This window comes from Schistocerca gregaria, chromosome 4 (genome assembly GCF_023897955.1).
Source record: "Schistocerca gregaria isolate iqSchGreg1 chromosome 4, iqSchGreg1.2, whole genome shotgun sequence".
Taxonomy (NCBI): Eukaryota; Metazoa; Arthropoda; class Insecta; order Orthoptera; family Acrididae; genus Schistocerca; species Schistocerca gregaria.
Window position 1 is genome coordinate 194,383,861 of NC_064923.1, and position 20,364 is coordinate 194,404,224.

Sequence of the window (20,364 nt, forward strand, 5' to 3'; positions counted from 1 at the left end):
ACTATTTATACAACAATGCTCTCTTGGGAATGATTGTTAGTGGTAAGTTCCTGTGGTCCATAGGCTTACACATTACTTAATCTAACTTAAACCAACTTAGTCTAAGGACAACACACACTCAACCATGCCCGAGGGAGGACTCGAACCTCTGAAGGGGGAAGCCGTGCGAACTGTTGCAAGGTGCCTTGACCATGCGGCTAGCCCGCGCGGATCTCATGAGTGAGTGGTCACTCTCCGTAATTTACAAATTAAACACGAAGCTTGCAAATCGAGTAAATACTGAAAACACGTTGATCATGTGGTAAAACAAATTACCACTCAGAATAAAAAACATGGACAAGACTGACATATTTACAAAGTAATTAAAATGTGACAAAGTCTTAGCCATGTATAAAGTATAAAAAAAGAAATTTTACGTGCTAGTTCCTTGGAAACACTTCTTTGCCAAGAAACGTGATGTTCCCCTCAAGTGTCCAAGATGTTACTCCAGGCGGGTGTAAAAATGAATGTGGGCAACGGAAAATAATAAACGTTAAAATGAAAAAAATGGTTCAAATGGCTCTGAGCACTATGGGACTCAACTTCTGTGGTCATTAGTCCCCTAGAAATTAGAACTACTTAAACCTAACTAACCTAAGAACATCACACACACCCATGCCCGAGGCAGGATTCGAACCTGCGACCGTAGCAGTCGCACGGTTCCGGACTGCGCGCCTAGAACCGCGAGACCACAGCGGCCGGCTTGTTAAAATGAAGATTTGGCCCTGTCTGACTGCCCCCTGAAGCAGATCTTAGGATCTCTTAATTCTATAAATTACAATCTAAAGATAAATGAATAATGAAGGCGACTAATCCTACCAAATGGTAAACATCGTTCCTGCTTATATATTTATTGTAGATTAAAAAACCATTTAGATTACAAAGTTTACATTTTCTAAGTAAAATTACTAATCAATTGACCAATGCTGCCCCTTGTTAAGACTGCGTGGCCTAATATCAATAATGACTGACATCATCTACATACCAAACATTAGAAAACACTATTTTCAGAGATGATCTACGGTGGTGTGGAACCTCAGTGGGAATAAACTAACGTGATCACAGCTGTTTAGCTTTTATAGCCCTATTAAGCCGAAGCAATTTGCGATATCATCGTGTGTACTCCGTCCGGTGCGTCGAAGTGATGGTTTTCGTACTCGTCTACGACGATGGAAGAACTCCAGCCGCAATAAAATTCTTTCAAACACTAGGACGGCAAAGGCGGTCCTCTGACTAATATACTCTAATACTGTCTTCTTCTCTCTGTGTTCTACAGACGAGTAAAGCGAACTCCCAACCACAAAGGACGGAGTTCAGATAACGTCTCAACGTTAAGTATAGGCAGAAGTGCTATCAATCATTGAACGCTGCGTACTCAACGACGACTTCCAATCCAGAGGCTTAGTCCACAATCATATAAGTTCGCAACAGTGCAGTGCCTAACTGTTCTAACTATAATCTCTCCTGAGAGCAAAGACAGCATGTCCGTCTGTCTCAGCAAAGCTGTGTTCTACCGACTGTCACACACAGGCGCTCACAACGAAAACCACGTCTCTCCAGCGCTGGCTTCCCAGCAAGACTTGGCTCCCCACCCTCGTAATTCCGAAAACGAATCATATTCTCGAAACCACGGAATATCCTCCCTCTCTACAGATTCTTCCGAACGCCAACCAACCATATTTCAGTCTTTTGTCGTCCAGCGCGGAACGTTTACAAGGATAAACGTACACTCGTACAATGGTTCGCTTCTGAGTAAAAATCCTTGGAAATAAACCAGCATGCGTATTTTCCGAGGTGCCGCTTCTTCGTTCCTCCCACCTGCGTCCAAGATTTTCAGCGTTTCCGAAGTATAATTCTTCTGGTTTGGCTACAAAACCGGCCGGTCGCGACCCTATTGTGCTTCAAGCGCTTAGATGTTACGACATCCGCCTTGCTATTTCCTTTGTTTAAGCAGGACCAACACATCTGTGTGGGCCTTCCACCTAGGGCTTCATTTCCGCCAGCCGTTTCATTTCTATTGACGTTCCAACCTTTACTAGTATAGGCAATCATTCATTACGCCGTTTTTATAGTAAAGACACTCCGTCACCTTTCATGCAATAAACGTTAACAGTTATTTACAAGACGTACGTGACAATGCCAGTCTCCTTTATATATTCATATATACGATGTGCAATCTATCACATGATACCTAATTGTGTTTGCAGATCACGGCAAAGTATGTGGATGAGTGCTTGTAAGGTGCGACATTATGTCCACCTTACAAGCGTAGCAAACCACAACGAACACGAGTGTCTATTGACAGCTCTTTCCGTCTTCGTTACCCTCATTCCACACTGACGGTCCCTCAGTGGACAACATATTAAAAATTAGTATTATTCGCGATACTCTGAAGAAAAGTGAAATCGGAAATGTGGAGCTTGAAAGTGTGACAAGAGAAAGCAACGATTCGTCCCCGTTCACTCACCTCAGCTTCCTACGGATAGATATTTGCGATGCAGCCTGGAGCTCAGCGGGTGAATTGCGCATACCGGGAGTAAGCGTGGCGTCCATTGCAAATCCGACTGCAGTTCATATGCCGGTCGTTGCCTCCAGTAAATTCCTCCTCTGCCAATGCACTGCCCGTCTGTGACGTTATGGCCGGGTTTTACTGCACCATAGGTCACTACACTAGCAATGTCGCATTTAGGTACAAGAATAAAAGCTCCCATTGCAACGAGAGATCGGAATTTGCCCTCTCGTGGAATTACGACGAGGGTAACAACATTTTTTAAATTCTTTTTTTTATTTCTCGTCCTAATCTGACGTAAATTATTTTTCACTTCCAGATTAGAGTAGATTATATTTACTTTCATTCCAATTGATCCGTAGTGAGGAGGTCCTCCAGGATGTGGAACATGTCGGAAAAACAATACATGACAAATATTTACAACTAAAACAAATAACCTAATGTACCATTCCACAGGTCCCAAGTGGAATGATCGCCATTTTTTTAATGAACACCATATGAAAGAGTCATTTTACAAATACTAATGCACTGAATTTAAAATTAATAAGTTTATTTATTTATTTATAAGATAATAAACATTTAATACAACTACTATAATACTTATTTACAATGAACACTTTACTGCACTGTAATTGTGCAGACGTTATTGAGAAATTCATCAATGGAGTAGAAGGAGTTGGCCACCAATAAATCCTTCTTTTCTTAATGTGAATTTCATTGGTCGTTAAGCTTTTTATGGTTGCTGGCAAGTAATTGAAAATTTTATTTATTTAGCGTATGGCTAATACAGACATATCATGAAATTACATACACTCCTGGAAATGGAAAAAAGAACACATTGACACCGGTGTGTCAGACCCACCATACTTGCTCCGGACACTGCGAGAGGGCTGTCCAAGCAATGATCACACGCACGTCACAGCGGACACACCAGGAACCGCGGTGTTGGCCGTCGAATGGCGCTACCTGCGCAGCATTTGTGCACCGCCGCCTTCAGTGTGAGCCAGTTTGCCGTGGCATACGGAGCTCCATCGCAGTCTTTAAAACTGGTAGCATGCCGCGACAGCGTGGACGTGAACCGTATGTGCAGTTGACGGACTTTGAGCGAGGGCGTATAGTGGGCATGCGGGAGGCCGGGTGGACGTACCGCCGAATTGCTCAACAAGTGGGGCGTGAGGTCTCCACAGTACATCGATGTTGTCGCCAGTGGGCGGCGGAAGGTGCACGTGCCCGTCGACCTGGGACCGGACCGCAGCGACGCACGGATGCACGCCAAGACCGTAGGATCCTACGCAGTGCCGTAGGGGACCGCACCGCCACTTCCCAGATAATTAGGGACACTGTTGCTCCTGGGGTATCGGCGAGGACCATTCACAACCGTCTCCATGAAGCTGGGCTATGGTCCCGCACATCATTAGGCCGTCTTCCGCTCACGCCCCAACATCGTGCAGCCCACCTCCAGTGGTGTCGCGACAGGCGTGAATGGAGGGACGAATGGAGACGTGTCGTCTTCAGCGATGAGAGTCGCTTCTGCCTTGGTGCCAATGATGGTCGTATGCGTGTTTGGCGCCGTGCAGGTGAGCGCCACAATCAGGACTGCATACGATCAAGGCACACAGGGCCAACACCCGGCATCATGGTGTGGGGAGCGATCTCCTACACTGGCCGTACACCTCTGGTGATCGTCGAGGGGACACTGAATAGTGCACGGTACATCCAAACCGTCATCGAACCCACCGTTCTACCATTCCTAGACCGGCAAGGGAACTTGCTGTTCCAACAGGACAATGCACGTCCGCATGTATCCCATGCCACCCAACGTGCTCTAGAAGGTGTAAGTCAACTACCCTGGCCAGCAAGATCTCCGGATCTGTCCCCCATTGAGCATGTTTGGGACTGGATGAAGCGTCGTCTCAGGCGGTCTGCACGTCCAGCACGAACGCTGGTCCAACTGAGGCGCCAGGTGGAAATGGCATGGCAAGCCGTTCCACAGGACTACATCCAGCATCTCTACGATCGTCTCCATGGGAGAATAGCAGCCTGCATTGCTGCGAAAGGTGGATATACACTGTACTAGTGCCAACATTGTGCAAGCTCTGTTGCCTGTGTCTATGTGCCTGTGGTTCTGTCAGTGTGATCATGTGTTGTATCTGACCCCAGGAATGTGTCAATAAAGTTTCCCCTTCCTGGGACAATGAATTCACGGTATTCTTATTTCAATTTCCAGGAGTGTATACATATGAACATATTGACACACAAGAAACTTAAGTTTGTCTTTACAACTGAATATCCAGTCCTTCAATCCAGCGCACTGCATCTGGAGATGCTAGCACGAAGTCCCCTTTGGCACCGTGATAGGCTCGAATCCTGCATTCACTGACAATGTGGTGAACAGTTTGGTATGGAGTCCCGCAGTCACAAGCTGGATCAGGCAGCTTCTTACACTTAAAGAGAGCATCCCTGCATCGCCCATGGCTGGTACGGATTCTGTTGAGAGTAGACCAGGTCTTGCGTAGTAAATCGAATCCACTTGGAAGTTTAGCACCTGAGAAGATGTTATGCAGGTGCACATCTGTCACTGCTTCCCACCGACCTTTCCATTCTTCAAGAGGTTTGAAATTCTTAGCAACCATGTCAGCAGCATCGCACAGAGTTGGATGGCGTGATTTCAATCTCTTGCGATTTAAAAGTGGCAGGTCGCTATGCACGGGTAGGTTAGAATTCCTGGAGATCTTGTGGAATTCTCTCATAAGGGCAGTACATCTGCGTAGATCAGGAGGCATTATACCGGTTAACAGTGGAAGCCAATAAACTGGAGTAGATCAGCTTGTGCCAGGTATTATGCGCATTGTCGTATTCAGCTGGGTATCAACAAGCCTTGTATGATGACTGTTCATCCAAACAGGTGCACAATACTCAGCACTTGAGTACACCAAGCCCAGAGCTGAAGTTCGCAGGGTGGTTGCTGAAGATCCCCAGGTAGTTCCGCATAGCTTATAGAGCATGTTGTTTCGAGTCCTCAGCTTTTGAGCTAAGTTAAGAAGGTGTTGTTTGAAGCATAGTGTACGATCCAGGATGACACCAAGATATTTTGTGTTCCAATTGTGACGAAGAGTTCTGCCTCTGAAACTTACTTCCAGTTTTACGTTCGCTAACTGGTTATTTAGATGAAAGCAACATTCTTCTGTTTTACTCACACTGGGTTGGAGTCTCCAGATTTTGAAGTAATTGTCTAATGCAGACAGGTCATTGGCTAAAATCTCTTCTGTTGTCTTCATTTGCTGGTGTTTTATGGTTAGAGCCAGGTCATCGGCATAGCAGTATTTTCTGGACGAAGTGTCAGATAGATCAGATAGATATAGGTTGAACAGTAAGGGTGAAAGAACTGATCCTTGAGGCAATCCGTTGTTCAGCTTCCTGTCCTTACTTATGTTGCTTACAGTGATTACCTGGAACTTCCGATCACTTAGCATGCTGTTAATCAGTCGGGCCATTGTTCTGCAGGGTATGATGCGGAGAAATTTGTATATAAGGCCTTCCCTCCACACAGTGTATTCCTGAATAATGCACACCTTTTTACACAAGACTAAGTGACTTTAAATCCTTGTGAAGATTATTCTTATTTCTAGTATTGATTCCATGAATTGAGCTGTTTCACTCCTGACGTACCGAATAAGTGCGTATAATTACTTCGTATGGACTATCTGTTTCTACTTAACTACTTCCAGTTCTTTTACATTACTGTCGCGTTCAGTTGGTTTCCTTTTTACGATTCGATGTACTTCAAAATGGACGCACACTTACACATTAATATAACCCCCGCCAAGGTACGACGTTAGTGTTCAGTAACTACTCACAGATGGCAGGTAGTTGCACTAGCAAGGGAGAATACAAAAAGCGTGAAGTGGGACGCGGAAAACTGTGCAGTCGCTCTTGTAATGCGGAAACGGAACTATTTATGTGATGTCGAAAAGGGCATGATCATTGGCTTTCGGCACAAGAGGGAAGAATTTGCGAAACGGCTACGTCTGTATACTGTTCGGGTGTCGCCGTGGGCCGGCCGGAGTGGCCGTGCGGTTCTAGGCGCTACAGTCGGGACCCGAGCGATCGCTGCGGACGCAGGTGCGAATCCTGCCTCGGGTATGGACGTGTGTGATGTCCTTAGGTTAGTTAGGTTTAATTAGTTCTAAGTTATAGGCGACTGATGACCTCAGAGGTTAAGTCGCATAGTGCTCAGAGCCATTTTTTGTCGCCGTGGTTGAAGTATACCATGCATGCTAAACCTGTGCCGAAGCAACTGTGGTCCACAACGGACCATAATGAAAGGAGGGACGATGGCTGCGGGCTAACAATTGTGCTGCTGTTGAACAATGGACCGCCTAGATGAAACAAGGTGCTACCAACAGTGTCCTCTCAATGACCGTTCAGCGAGCGTTGCTGCGTATGGGCCACCATAACAGACGCCTGGTACATGCATCCATGATGACTAACTTGCATCGGCGACGAAGCTGGAATTTGCACACCAATACCTCAAATGGACGTCCACTGATTGGCAACAGGTAGTCTTTTCCGATGAATCACGTTTAAACTGCATCGGACAGATGGCTTTGGCGTGTACGCAGTAAGAGTCCAGGCAGCCGGCCGCTGTGTCCGAGCAATTCTAGGCGTTTCAGTCCGAAACCGCGGTGCTGCTACGGTCATAGGTTCGAATCCTGCCTTGGGCATGGATGTTGACCTCAGTTGTTAATTCCCATAGTCCTTAGATCCATTTGCTCCATTTTTTTGGTCCAAACAGGAGGGGGAGCGTTATGGGGTGGGGAATGTTTTCATGACATTCTCTCGGTTTCTGAAAGGCACAGTAGATATTTGCGGACCATACCCACCCCTACATGCAGCTTGTTTTTCCTCGGAAAAATGGCAACTACGAGCAGGATAATACAACGCGCTACACAGTTCCCAAGGTATGTGCGTGGTTCGAAGAGCACCTGGATGGGTCTAATGTACTCCTCTGGCCACTAAACTCCCCAATTTAAAAGCAGTCGGGCATCTGCAGAACTACCTCGATCAAGCTCATAGCGCCTTACATCACCAACCGAGAATCGTACGAGGGTTGCCCAGAAAGTAATGCACCATCCTTTGTGATGCAGTCTCTGCTCATCTACTGTGCTAGCCAATTTATTTTCCTCCTCTTATTTCTTTCCCCTATTTGCCTTTTCTATTTCGCCGTTTGTAACACAACACGTTCCTAATTTTTTCTTTCTATTTCACAACTTTTATTCTCCTCAAAATTCACATCTAAAAACTTTCTGCTCTCACTACCGCAGTGTCCACATCACGATTCCACAGAGGCCTACACGCCTTAATTTTTTATTTAATAGACAACAGAAAAAACTCCTCATTCATCTACGAGGGTAATCCCACAAGTAAGGTCTCCTATTTTTTTATAAGTACATAGACCTGATTATTTCTACAATGGTTTACATCAGTTTACAGCTTGAACATTTAGCTGTTTTTCGACATAATCACCATTTCTGTCTACGCATTTTTTTAGACGCTGTGGCAGTATTTGTACGCCCATGTCATACCAGCTCGCCGCCAGGCCGTTCAGAAAGTTATGAATCTTCTTTCACCTCGTCGTCGGAGTTGAACCGCTTTCCGGCCAGATGTTCTTTTAACCTAGGGAACAAATGATAGTCACTGGGCGCCAAGTCAGGACTATAGGGTGGGTGGGTGATTATGTTCCACTGAAAGTGTTGCAGGAGAGCAACGGTTTGCCGAGCGATATGTGGGCGAGCGTTCTCATGGAGAATGTGTACGCCCTTGCACAACATTCTTCTTCTCCAGTTATGAATTGCCCGTTTGAGTTTTTTCAGCGTCACACAGTACCTGTCAATGTTAATTGTGGTCCCAGAGGGCATAAAGGCAACCAACAATACCCCTTTTCCATCCCAAAAAAACGGTTGTCATGAGTTTACCGGCACACTGTGTTTGTTCTAATTTCCGCGCCTTTGGCGAAGTAGATGCCGCCACTGGCGTGATTGTTGCTTGGTCTCAGGTGTGAAGTGGTATGCCCAGGTTTCGTCACCCGGGACAATTGAGTCCAGAAAGTTGTCCTGTTCAGCTGAAAGGCGGTGAAGAAATGCGCGGGAAGCATCAACTCGTTGCCGTGGTCCTCACAGTCAACATGTGTGGCACCCATCTTTCGCTCACCTTCCGGTAGTTCAGTGTTTCCGTTAAAATTCTGTAAGCGGTGCTTCGGGAAACCTCAAGAACCAACGTGCAGAGATCATCCAGGGTGATCCGCCGATCTTCACGCATGGTTTTCTCAACCTTTAACACTGTCTCCTCAGAAATTGACGGTCTGCCGTTCCTTTGTTCGTCGTGAATTACGGTACGACCAGCTGCAAACTCTCTACACTACTTACAAACATTTTTGACATCAATGCACGACTCACCATACACTTCCATCAATTGGCATGGATTTCAATCGGCGCAGTGCCCTTTGTGTTCAAAAACTGAATAACTGCGCGCCATTCGCACTTGGCGGTAACATCCAACAGGAGCTCCATTCTCAACGGCTGCCAAGCCAAGACTGAGCGCCTCAGCGCGGCGTGCGCATGTTTACACACAGCGCGTGAAGCACTCTCCGTAACAGTGTGACCAAATGCCACGCAAATAGAGCTCTGTACTTATAAAAAATAGGAGACCTTACTTTTGGGATCACGCTCGCACATCTACATCATTCTCCACAAACCACCCAGCCGTGTGTGGCTGTGGGTGCTTCTAGTACCATCGCTTAACTGAATCATCTAAATGGATGTTTAAAAGAGTAATTAAAAAACAACGTTATTCCCTCTCTCAATTTTAATTCTTTCTGTCATCTCATCGCATCTTTATACTTTTCGAGTGATATAAATTGCTTATTAGTCACTGTCCCTTCCAGTTAATTTAGATCTACTACAGGGATAAAAAAATTTCACCCAATTAACTCTGTCAAAACCTTTTTCCAACTCAACAAGAGCTTCAGGAATTTCTCTACCTATTTTTCTTTTTTTATGTTTCCCTCATTATTCGTAAAAGTTCCGTGTAATCTCTTGTACCTTTTCCCCTTCTCAAGCTGAACTATTCTTCATCAATTTTCGGTTGCAAATGTCTGTTTTTCTTTGTAGGATTTTTGCTGAGTGATATATCAAACTTATTTTCATATATTGTAAGCATTTCATGGCATTTGTTTTCTTCGCAACACTGATTCTGTCCACTGATTTTTCTCATAAATTTAAATGTAAAAATTCAGTATTTCTGCGTTTTCTTGGCTTAAACCTCTGGTAGGCTCATTCGGAACCCCATCTCCACTAGTTTATTTTCCACATGTCATGTCCTTCACTTCTTCCATAATACTAGAGGTTCTTTCTCCTCTTTGAACAATCCTTGTTCGTCCTCCATATCCAAAGCACCGCGACGACCTCGTGCCCCATAGCATTCTTGTAAATACCTGATCCATTCAGTCATTCATTATTCATTTATTTTTTGCAATTTCATCAGAGTTCTCATCTTTCTCATCCACATAGTCTTCCTCTTCTTTCTCAAGACCATATTATTTGCTTGTCGGTATATTATAAACAGACTGCTTGAAAATAACAAAATAGTTCCTCCAATGAACGTGACACACAGGTAACTGACACTATTTAAAAGCCAAAAAGTTGTTACAGCAGTGAATGTGACTCTAAGCATGACGTATAAATGGTGAAAACTGCAGCGTGCGCATCGTGTGAGAAGGGTAACGAAACAGCCGTATCATTCACTGAACAAAAATTTAGCCACGCGATTTGCCAGCGGTAGTATCACTTGTGAAGTCGCAGAGGCGTAAGCCTGGCCCAGCATTTAACGTTGCAGAAGAGTTGCAACAGCCCAACAAACTCTCCGTCTGTCTTTCGCTGAACTGGGGGCATGGTTAATGCGTTGAAATGGTGAAAGGGTGCAATTGACTGCCATGGGTGTGAGTATCATGCAGCACTTATAGAAATCTCGGTGTGCAACATTATCATATCATAGTGGCAGTGTAAGACGATCATAACCGAAACGACTTCCAGCCTTTTTCCTCACTTCCTAGCTGAAAATTGCTTTCCTTTATTTTTAGATCGTCAGTCTTCTGACTGGTTTGATGCGGCCCGCCACGAATTGCGCTCTCGTGGTCGTGCCGTAGCGTTCTCGCTTCCCACGCCCGGGTTCCCGGGTTCGATTCCCGGCGGGGTCAGGGATTTTCTCTGCCTCGTGATGGCTGGGTGTTGTGTGCTGTCCTTAGGTTAGTTAGGTTTAAGTAGTTCTATGTTCTAGGGGACTGATGACCATACATGTTAAGTCCCATAGTGCTCAGAGCCATTTGAACCATTTTTTGAACGAATTGCGCTCTTGTAGCAGCCTCTTGCACCCTACGATCTCAATTGCACGTATTCCAATCTCTCTTCTAACCCTATAGTTTTAACCTTCTACAACTCCTTCTCGTACTACATAAATTATGCCGTACGTCTTAACAAATACTCTATCATCCTGTCCTTCCTTTGGGGTCAGCGTTTTTCGTACGTTTCTGTCTTCCACGATTCTGAACAGAACCACCTCGCTCCTTATAAGTCCACCTAATTTTAAGCATCGTTCTGTAGCACCAGATCTCAAACAGCTCAGTTCTTTCCCTATTTTCCCACGGTCCATGATTCGCTGCCATAATATGCTGTGCTCGAAAATACCTTCTCAGATACTTCTTCCTCAAATTAAGGTCTGTGTTTGATACTAGGAACTTCTTTTAGCCAAGAATGCTCTGTTTGACTGTGTAGGGTCCTACTTGCTTCATCCGTCACCTTTTATTTTGCATACAGAGTAGCTGAATTTCGTATCTTCGTCTGCTTTGTGGTCATTAATTTTGACTATATCGCGGTCACCAATTATGATTTAATTACGTGAATATTAGGAGCACAGTTGCACGTAAAACACTCTTGCACGCACGACACTTCGATGTTATCTGTTTAGAGGGGCCATTGACGAGTCATCGGGAGCTGAACATTACCAAATTTTGCTGGTATTTGAATGATACGCATAGCATTACATTGCCAGTGGAGATGTCAAGTTTGTGTGTAACATGACTCAGATGTGGCGATTGGCTTCAGTCTACTCTTCGACACGGCACATTTTGTCATATGCGACGGACGTCCTCTCCTGGCCTTATCTTTTCTCGTTTGGTATATCTGTCCTGCACTGTTAAAATAACACGTTGTACTAACATTGCACTCGCTCCGTAAACTTTCACTAGTTGACGATGAAATGAAGCTTTAAACTCCTTATTACACTTGGCACTTAAATCGAAGAATACGTATCCACCACCACCTCCGTCTTCAAACCACATTTCGTACTACTGTGGTGCAATTACCTCCCTCTACCGATAACGCTTGAAATATTTGATCATCCGTTCTATCTAGACAGAGAGTTTAATTCACACGAGGTATTTATCAGTCTGTGAGAGATTCTGTTATCATCCTTATGGAGCAATCCTCGTATTGAAGAGTAGTTTTAGAAAGACGTGTGACTCACAAACCTGGTCCCAATCATACATAACTCATCCATGTGCACTGACCCGTTCAAGAGTCACCAGATTCGCTGCTGCTACAAGTATACCTTACAGTTCGTAAGCATTTGCAACGCCTTCGAGAATTCAGTTGTGGAAAACATCCCCGAAGCCACAGCAAATTGTTGTCGCCAGAGTAGTAACTCGCTGCAATGGGCAAACTAAATACTAGTGTTCCAATTGGAAGTCAGTCATCCATACCGACAACTTTTGAAGTTCACGAACGCTACATACGATGAGATGCAACAGAGCAGGTCTGGCCTAAGGCGTACAGGAGTCTCATGGGTTCAGTTCACATTCCCGCCCAGATCCCGAATGTGCACGACTTTGGATGCGAGGGGTACTTCTAGAGCATTACAGTCTCAGCCTGCCAAACAGGCTTCTTCAACCTGTCCACAGGGCCACCAGTCTGGTTGTAATATGAACTAGGTTACATACTCATTGCGTTGAGAATTCAGGAAGGCATTACGTTCATTCATTGACATGTCGAAAAAGCGGAGAACATGAGAAGCTACGTCTCTCGATGTGGACTGAGACGTGTTCACTTTCATGTCACGTTTGAGAGCGATGTAAAGTGTCTGACGTGTAATTTGTGTAAACATATTGCGTGTAGCAGCGATCGCAGTAATCAAATACTGTACAAAGTGTTTCAGAGATTATAGTGAATTTTTAGGGATATGGCAGGAATGTTCTTTCAAAACAAAAAAGTCAAATAAACGTAGGCTCTAAAACGCATACCTTAAGGGCTACGACCAATACTTGATCTTCTATGTTGTGTTACAAATCTATTCTACTGATAGATCGTTGGTTTCCATATTTTGGGAGGCGGTATTATGCACCAAAACAAGAAAAAATGTCCGGTTAACATGTGCTCTAAAATGCGTACCTTAAGAGCTACGACGACTTGTCCATCTTCGCTAGTTTGAAACACAAAACTTCTGACGGACAGGTCCTCATAACTGTTGTGTCCTGTCTACTCGTCGAGATTGGGGTGCCTAGGGAACGTGCTTCCTCGGATCGCTAGATAACAATTCAAGCAAACCTTATTAATGAATTTTTATTACAATAAGGTAAATGAGAACACTAAAAGAATTTAAAATGATATGTCGCAAGCAATTGGGCGACAGACAAAATAAGAAATCTCATTAGTATAGACGATGCCCAATGATAAATTTGGTTTGTGGGGCGCTCAACCAAGCGTTCATCGGAGCCCGTACAAAGCCCCAATTTTTACACAGTCTCATTTTTTTCACAGTCCAATCTAGACACCGTCACGAATGATGATGAGGAGGAGGAGAAGGAGGATCAAATGAAGAGGTCAACACACACACACCCAGTCCCCGAGCAGAGGAAATCCCCGACCCGGCCGGGAATCGAACCCGGGAACACGCGGTCCAGACGCAGAAACGCTAGCCACTAGACCAAGAGCTACGGAAACGATGCCTAATACATGTGAAATGACGTAGTTCCTAAGTCGGTGCTGTGGAGCTCGTAGAACGGCTAGTCTTGAACTGGGCCGCGGTCAGGCGGCGCGGCTCTATGTTCTATCGTAGGCGGGCTTGTGGGGCCGAGCCGTTCTAGGCGCTTCGGTCTAGAACCTCGCGACCGCTACGATCACACGTTCGAATCCTGCCTCGGGCATGGATGTGTGTGATGTCCTTAGGTTAGTTAGGTTTAAATAGTTCTAAGTTCTAGGGGACTGATGACCTCAGAAGTTAAGTCCCATAGTGCTCAGAGCCATATCAACCATTTTTACCTGTAAATACCACATTAATGCAATAAATTCTCAAAATGATGTCCGTCAACCTCAATGCATTTGGCAATACGTGTAACGACAATCCTCTCAACAGCCAGTAGTTCGTCTCCAGTAATGTTCGCACATGCATTGACAATGCGCTGGCGCATGTTTTGAGGCGTTGTTGTTGGATCACGATACCAAATATCCTTCAACTTTCCCCACAGAAAGAAATCCGGGTACGTCAGATCAGATCCGGTGAACGTGAGGGACATGATAAGGTGCTTCTACGACCAATGCACCTATCATGAAATATGCTTTTCAGTACCTCTTCAACCGCACACGAGCCATGTGCTGGACATCCATCATACTGGAAGTACATCGCCATTCTGTCATGCAGTGAAACATCTTGTAGTAACATCGGTAGAACATTACGTGGGAAATCAGCATACATTGCACCATTTAGATTGCCATCGATTAAATGGGGGCCAGTTATCCTTCCTCCCATAATGCCGCACCATACATTAACCCGACAAGGTCGCTGATGTTCCACTTGTCGCAGTCATCGTGGATTTTCCGTTGCCCAATAGTGCATATTTTGCCGGTTTACGTTACCGCTGTTGGTGAATGACGCTTCGTCGCTAAATAGAACGCGTGCAAAAAATCTGTCATCGTTAGGTAATTTTTATTGTACCCAGTGGCAGAACTGTACACGACGTCCAAAGTCGTCGCCATGCGATTCCTGGTGCGTAGAAATATGGTACGGGAGCAATCGATGTTGATGTAGCATTCTCAACACCGACGTTTTTGAGGTTCCCGATACTCGCGCAATTTTTGCTTGCTACTAATATGCAGATTAGCCGCGACAGCAGGTAAAACACCTGCTTGGGCGTCATCATTTGTTGCAGGTCGTAGTTGACGTTTCACATGTGGCTGAACACATCCTGTTTTCTGAAATAACGTAACTATCCGGCGAACGGTCCAGACACTTGAATGATGTCGTCCAGAATAACGAGCAGCATACATAGCACACGCCCTTTGGGCATTTTGAAGAGAATAGCCATACATCAGCTCGATATCGATCTTCTCCGCAATTAGTAAACGATCCATTTTAACACGGGTAATGTATCACGACTCAAATACCGTCCGCACTGGCGGAATGTTACGTGATACCACTACTTATACGTTTGTGACTGTTACAGCGCCATTTATTACAAAGCGAAAAAAGTGGTCCAACTATAAGATTCATATTTCTTTACGTACTACACGAATATGTAATAAAAAATGGGGGATGGTATTTAAAAAACACAGTTGACATCCTCTTGACCTATGGCAGCGCTATCTAGCGTCGCCTTTCAAGGTACACGAGTTTCGTTCTTTGTAGTTTTTTCGTTTGATGCTTATTTCGTGAGATATTCTTCCCGGTCACTATCAATTGGCCACCCTGTATACTGACCAGCACTTCTGAAACAATCTGTACAGAACGGTTTTGATCCCATAAAAAACCTTTTATTCATAAGCGGCGAAAGGTTTCGACCCTATGTGGGTCATCCTCGGATCATATTCTGCAATTTAGATTACAAATAGAGAGAAACATGTAATATATTACCCATCCCCCATGCGGATCCTCTATGATCTCATTCCTTTCCCCCATCTGCTCCTATTCCTCGAACATATCCGCATCCTCTACACCTCCCGCCACCTTGATCCCCCTCAACCTCTGGTTGCTCCTCTCCTCTCCTTTCCTCTCCCATCCCTGCCCCCTGCACGCCTTCACTGTTGTGTCCCCCCCTACCGTCCATCTCTACACCCTTCATCTCCTTTCCCAAGGTGCTCCGTCAACTCCCCCTCCCGGATGATGCCCTCTCTCCCTCCATCTATCCCTCCTGTCAACTGCGATCCTCACCCCCCTCCTCTCCTCCATCCTTTCCCTGGGCTCCCTCTTCCCCCCCCCCCCTCTTCCATCCTGTTTTCTCGCCACCAAACCTCTCCCTACTTCCCTTCTCCCTCTCCCCCCGAGTCCTTTTGTATTCCCTTCCTCTTCCTTCCCCACTCCACGTCGTGTCTGCCCAGCACAGCAACCCCCCCCCCCCCCACTCCTCTTACGGGTCCTCATCCTCCATCGGCTCCTTTCCCGTCTCCCCCCCCCCCTTCGCTTCTCCTCTCTTTCCCCCCTTTTTTCCCATCATCTGTCCAGTTCCGCCCCCCCCCCCCCCACCTGCTCTCGGCTGTAGTATGTCACATTTGCCAACTTTTTAGTGCAGTGTTCCAGTGAATGTTCAGTGTTGTTCGTCTTTCTCGTGTTGCGAATAGAAACCAAACTGTCGCCGTGTTTTTTTTTAATTGTCTGTCTATTGTTTTACCTGTCTGCTTCCTCTGTATTTCATTAGCATCATCATCCCTTTGTTCTATGTTTTAAACTCCACAATTTTTTTCGCCATGTTACTCTTTAAGTCTCCGTCTTTATCGCCTGTTTTTATTATTTATTCTCTTCATCTTTTTAACAAAGTCTTGAGGCTGAAGAGCGGGGTACTAAGCTGCTGCCAGCCTGCCCCCTTCGGGGGGAATCGAAATTCAATAAAGGAGAACAAAATATATATATATATATATATATATATATATATATATATATATATATATAGTAAACCCTAAGTTAAATATAACGCATCGCTGTATGAGAAACACAGAGAGCGGATGGTGTATGCAGGTGGTGCGGCTGGTGCTGGCGGGTCAGCTGCTGGCGCCACCCGAGGACTGCCCGCCGCTGGCGAGCCAGATGATGCTGCACTGCTGGCGCATGGAGCCGCGCGACCGCCCGCGCTTCCCGGACATGGCAGCCAGGCTGGCCGAGGCGCAGCCCCGCCTCCCACTGCCACCCGGCGGCTTCCCGCTGCCCGCCCCCGCCGCCTCCGCCTCCACCTCCGCCCCCGGCGCCGCCTCTTCCGCCTCCGGCGCGACGTCTCCCAACAGCGCGGACATCTTGGACGGCGACAACTATCTGCTGCCGTCGCCCTCCGCCAGGGATTACTTGCAGCCGCTGCCAGACTGAGGCTCCGCCCCCAGTGCAGACTCCCCCACCGCCCTCACGGCGGGGAGATTCTGCCTGCCGCACAGTGGATCTCGCCCTCAGGTCTCCGCAAAAACTCGCCAACCGGCCCGCCTCGGTGGAGGCTGCCTCGGACGATTTTCAGGACCACTGAAGGCATCGGTCTTGCCCACGGTGTCGTACACCCACTTAGCGTCGTGTCCTGCCTCGCCCACCTCGTGCGCGGATGTCTGACCCGTAATGGACTCCATTGTCTATAGTACAAACGATCAGGTGGTTTACATAGCTGCCGGACCAGCTGATGGAGAACTTGTTGGCCACCGGCCATGCCAAATGCCAGCAATGCAATGAGTTTTTTCGTATCATTTCACACAACTCTGTTCACGACAAACACATGCCGTATTTAAATCCACGTCTTTGGCGGCTGATTCAGTAGCTACTCTCAGCGAAAATATGTGAGAAAAAGAGGACACGAATCTTCATCCCATTGTTTTGTTAATGGGCGTCGCGTCCAAAGTAATTTGAACTGTCTTTGTGAAATACTTCAAGTTCGTTTCACGAATCTTTATTGTTAAGTTGTGAATACGCGGTTCATGTTTGCATGGAAATTGCCTAATTTTTGAGTGAGAGGTGTTAAAGATGCATCTCTTTTGAGTGATTGTTAAAACTGGTTGAAAACCCAGAACTCATGACGTGTGCTTTACAGTAGTTAGCGACGTACTGTTCCTTAACCTCCTTTGAATTAATTACTGTCCACTGTCTTCAATTGTGCAGTAAGCTGTAACTCACTACTTAATACTACTCGTACCTACCACTCCTGTCATGTAAATTTCCACCTCCTCGGACCATCTGCAGATGATGGACCCAAAACTGACAGTCGTCAGACGCCCTTATCCCTTGTTTTTGAAGCCGGTATTACCTCAGAAATTCATCTAAGACCCGACGTTCGGCCACTTCTGAGAAAGAGTTCCTTGAAAATACTGATTCTTCTTCGTGAAACTAGGATATGCAAGAAAGTCGTGAAAACAAATTACCATGTAGCCATATCGATCTCTCTTAGCCATCTCACGAGTGTCATTTGTTACATTTTATGTGTCAGTGTTCGTCGAGACCTGTCCTATACTAGAGTACTGTGCGTTACAAGTACAATAGCGTCAAGTGAAATACGTGCGGATACGCCTCCGTTGGAACAATACCAAAGAAGTTCTTCATCTCCATCTTCAGAGGGACTGCAGTGCATCATAAAGACTCCTAGTCAATAATAGGTGAGTGCTTCACGAAATACCTCATGTCTCTTGCGATGAATATCGTCTTCCGTTTATGGGAAACTGTGGCACTCACCTGACAGTTTTTCTCTTAATGTGTGTACCTTTCTACAGAGAAATCTTTGCTCAAATACACCTTTATACTCATTTTCGTATACAAATACGTTGTTGCGTGTTTTACGCTGTGCAGTGTTGAGTTTATATAAATAAACCAATCGTTAAAAATATTTAAAAAAATAGTAGTCCTGTCCTGTGTACCAAAAAATAGAAACTACATTAAACTATTGTGCCAATAATTAAAACACCTAGACCTATTATAGAAGTAAGAAATTCTCAAATACAATTATATGTGTTGTTTGTCATTCAGTAATTTTAATGTTAAGTTGTCTGGATGTATTTATGTGGAATAAAGTGTTACCTGTTTCCTACACTAACGTAAGGAATTTTCTTTCCGAGACTCAAGATAATAAAGATATAGCTTTCAAAACACATTGCAAAACATATGGTAAAGCTATAGCTTTGTTGTTGTGCCAAACCTGTCATAAAATTCAGTAGAAATAATGGTGAGTAAGCTTCAAAGGAAAAAATTGGATACTTCGGCATTCCGACACAACGATCTTGTTTATTTTGTAAAACAAATTGACATTTGAGTCAACTACTCAAACAGTAGATACATACAAAGCAGTAATGAGATGTAACCTCTAACACTGCACTGCCGGAGAAGTGTCATACAACTCTTTACCTCAGCTGCCGTATAGCAGCTTTCCAAAATCACAAATGCTGTTACAAAAAAGAAAAAAAACCTATTAGAGGAACTATTCGGTTGTTGGCAGTGGCAGTGTCCAGTTTCATTTTACGAAGGTGGTTATCTAAATTTGTGAGTTCTTCTTCAGAAAGCAATTTAAATGGAAAATCTAAATATGTTGTTTCCCCTACGAAATCGACTACATACATTCGGATAAGTATCGGATCAATCGAAACAAAATATGATGACGAAATACGTCGTAGGCTGCCTAAATAGAACGCTCATATTTTGAACGCAATGGAACCGAACTCACGAATGCTCATCTTGGCTAGATAGCTGTCCAGTTAAATACAGATCTGAGAACAATCAGTGGACTTAACCACCCATTCCTGTTTAAAAGTCGCCCAACGTTTATAAATGGTTCAAATGGCTCTGAGCACTATGGGACTAAACTTCTGAGGTCATCAGTCCCATAGAACTTAGAACTACTTAAACCTAACTAACCTAAGGACATCACACACATCCATGCATGAGGCAGAATTCGAACCTCGCGACCGTAGCGGTCTCGTGGTTCCAGACTGTAGCGCCTAGAACCACTCGGCCACTTCGGCCGGCTCCGAGTGTTTATAAGACACCGACATACTGATAAATGGATTGTTGTGAAGAATGTTAGCCATATAACAACAACCTACTGAACGAACTGAGCATATCATTCTCTAACTTTCACTGCTGTCTGAAGTCACTTCACTAAATACTTCCTTGCATCTTTCTCTTACTCGGTAGACGAGGTTAATGACCACAAGAGGTGGAATAATGTGTTGGTATGCGCAGCAGTGAAACGTTTAAGGAACTAAGTTTATTCCAAATTGACATTTATCCACAAAATGTAGCTTTCTCTTCTTCAGTAAACATTTAACACTTACAAAATTTTATGTTTCCATAAAGTGAACAATATCATTATATTAATCAACAATACTCAGTGGGGAATAGGTTAAGTGAGGAATGCAACATGGATCCTCATGTGCACACACACACACACACACACACACACACACACACACACACACACACACACACACACAAACATTCAAACATTCAATGAATAACTAAGTCAAAATTCACCATTTTCTAGTCAAGCTTGAGCCGTCAAACCTGGCTTCTGGCTCACAGCAAGAAGAGGCACAAAACTTCATTGAGGCCACCACGTCTAGGGTGAATCATGACCGGATAAAGAAAAGAATCAACCACATCAGAATCTAGTTGAACAATAGCGAAGTTATCACTCAGGAGAGTTCCATAATGTTTCCGAATGGTCACTTTAAAAATTATAGAAAATTCCTGACAGGAAAATTGGAATTAACTCCTAGCAAAAATCAAGTTCCAGATGTGCACAGAAGTATCATGTCGTACTC

At 44.9% G+C, this 20,364-nt stretch overlaps 1 protein-coding gene across 4 annotated transcripts in view; it reads left to right on the top strand.

Annotated features, from left to right (window-relative positions):
- Positions 1 to 18,696, top strand: part of LOC126267068 (muscle, skeletal receptor tyrosine protein kinase-like) — a 590,423-nt gene extending 571,727 nt beyond the window's left edge. For all 4 annotated transcript variants that reach the window (XM_049971921.1, XM_049971918.1, XM_049971919.1 and 1 more), the window contains one exon: positions 16,604 to 18,696. In XM_049971921.1, the coding sequence (XP_049827878.1) occupies positions 16,604 to 16,945 (342 nt within the window). In that variant the 3' untranslated portion in view covers positions 16,946 to 18,696. The remainder of the gene's footprint in view (positions 1 to 16,603) is intronic.
- The last annotated feature ends 1,668 nt before the right edge of the window (positions 18,697 to 20,364 follow it).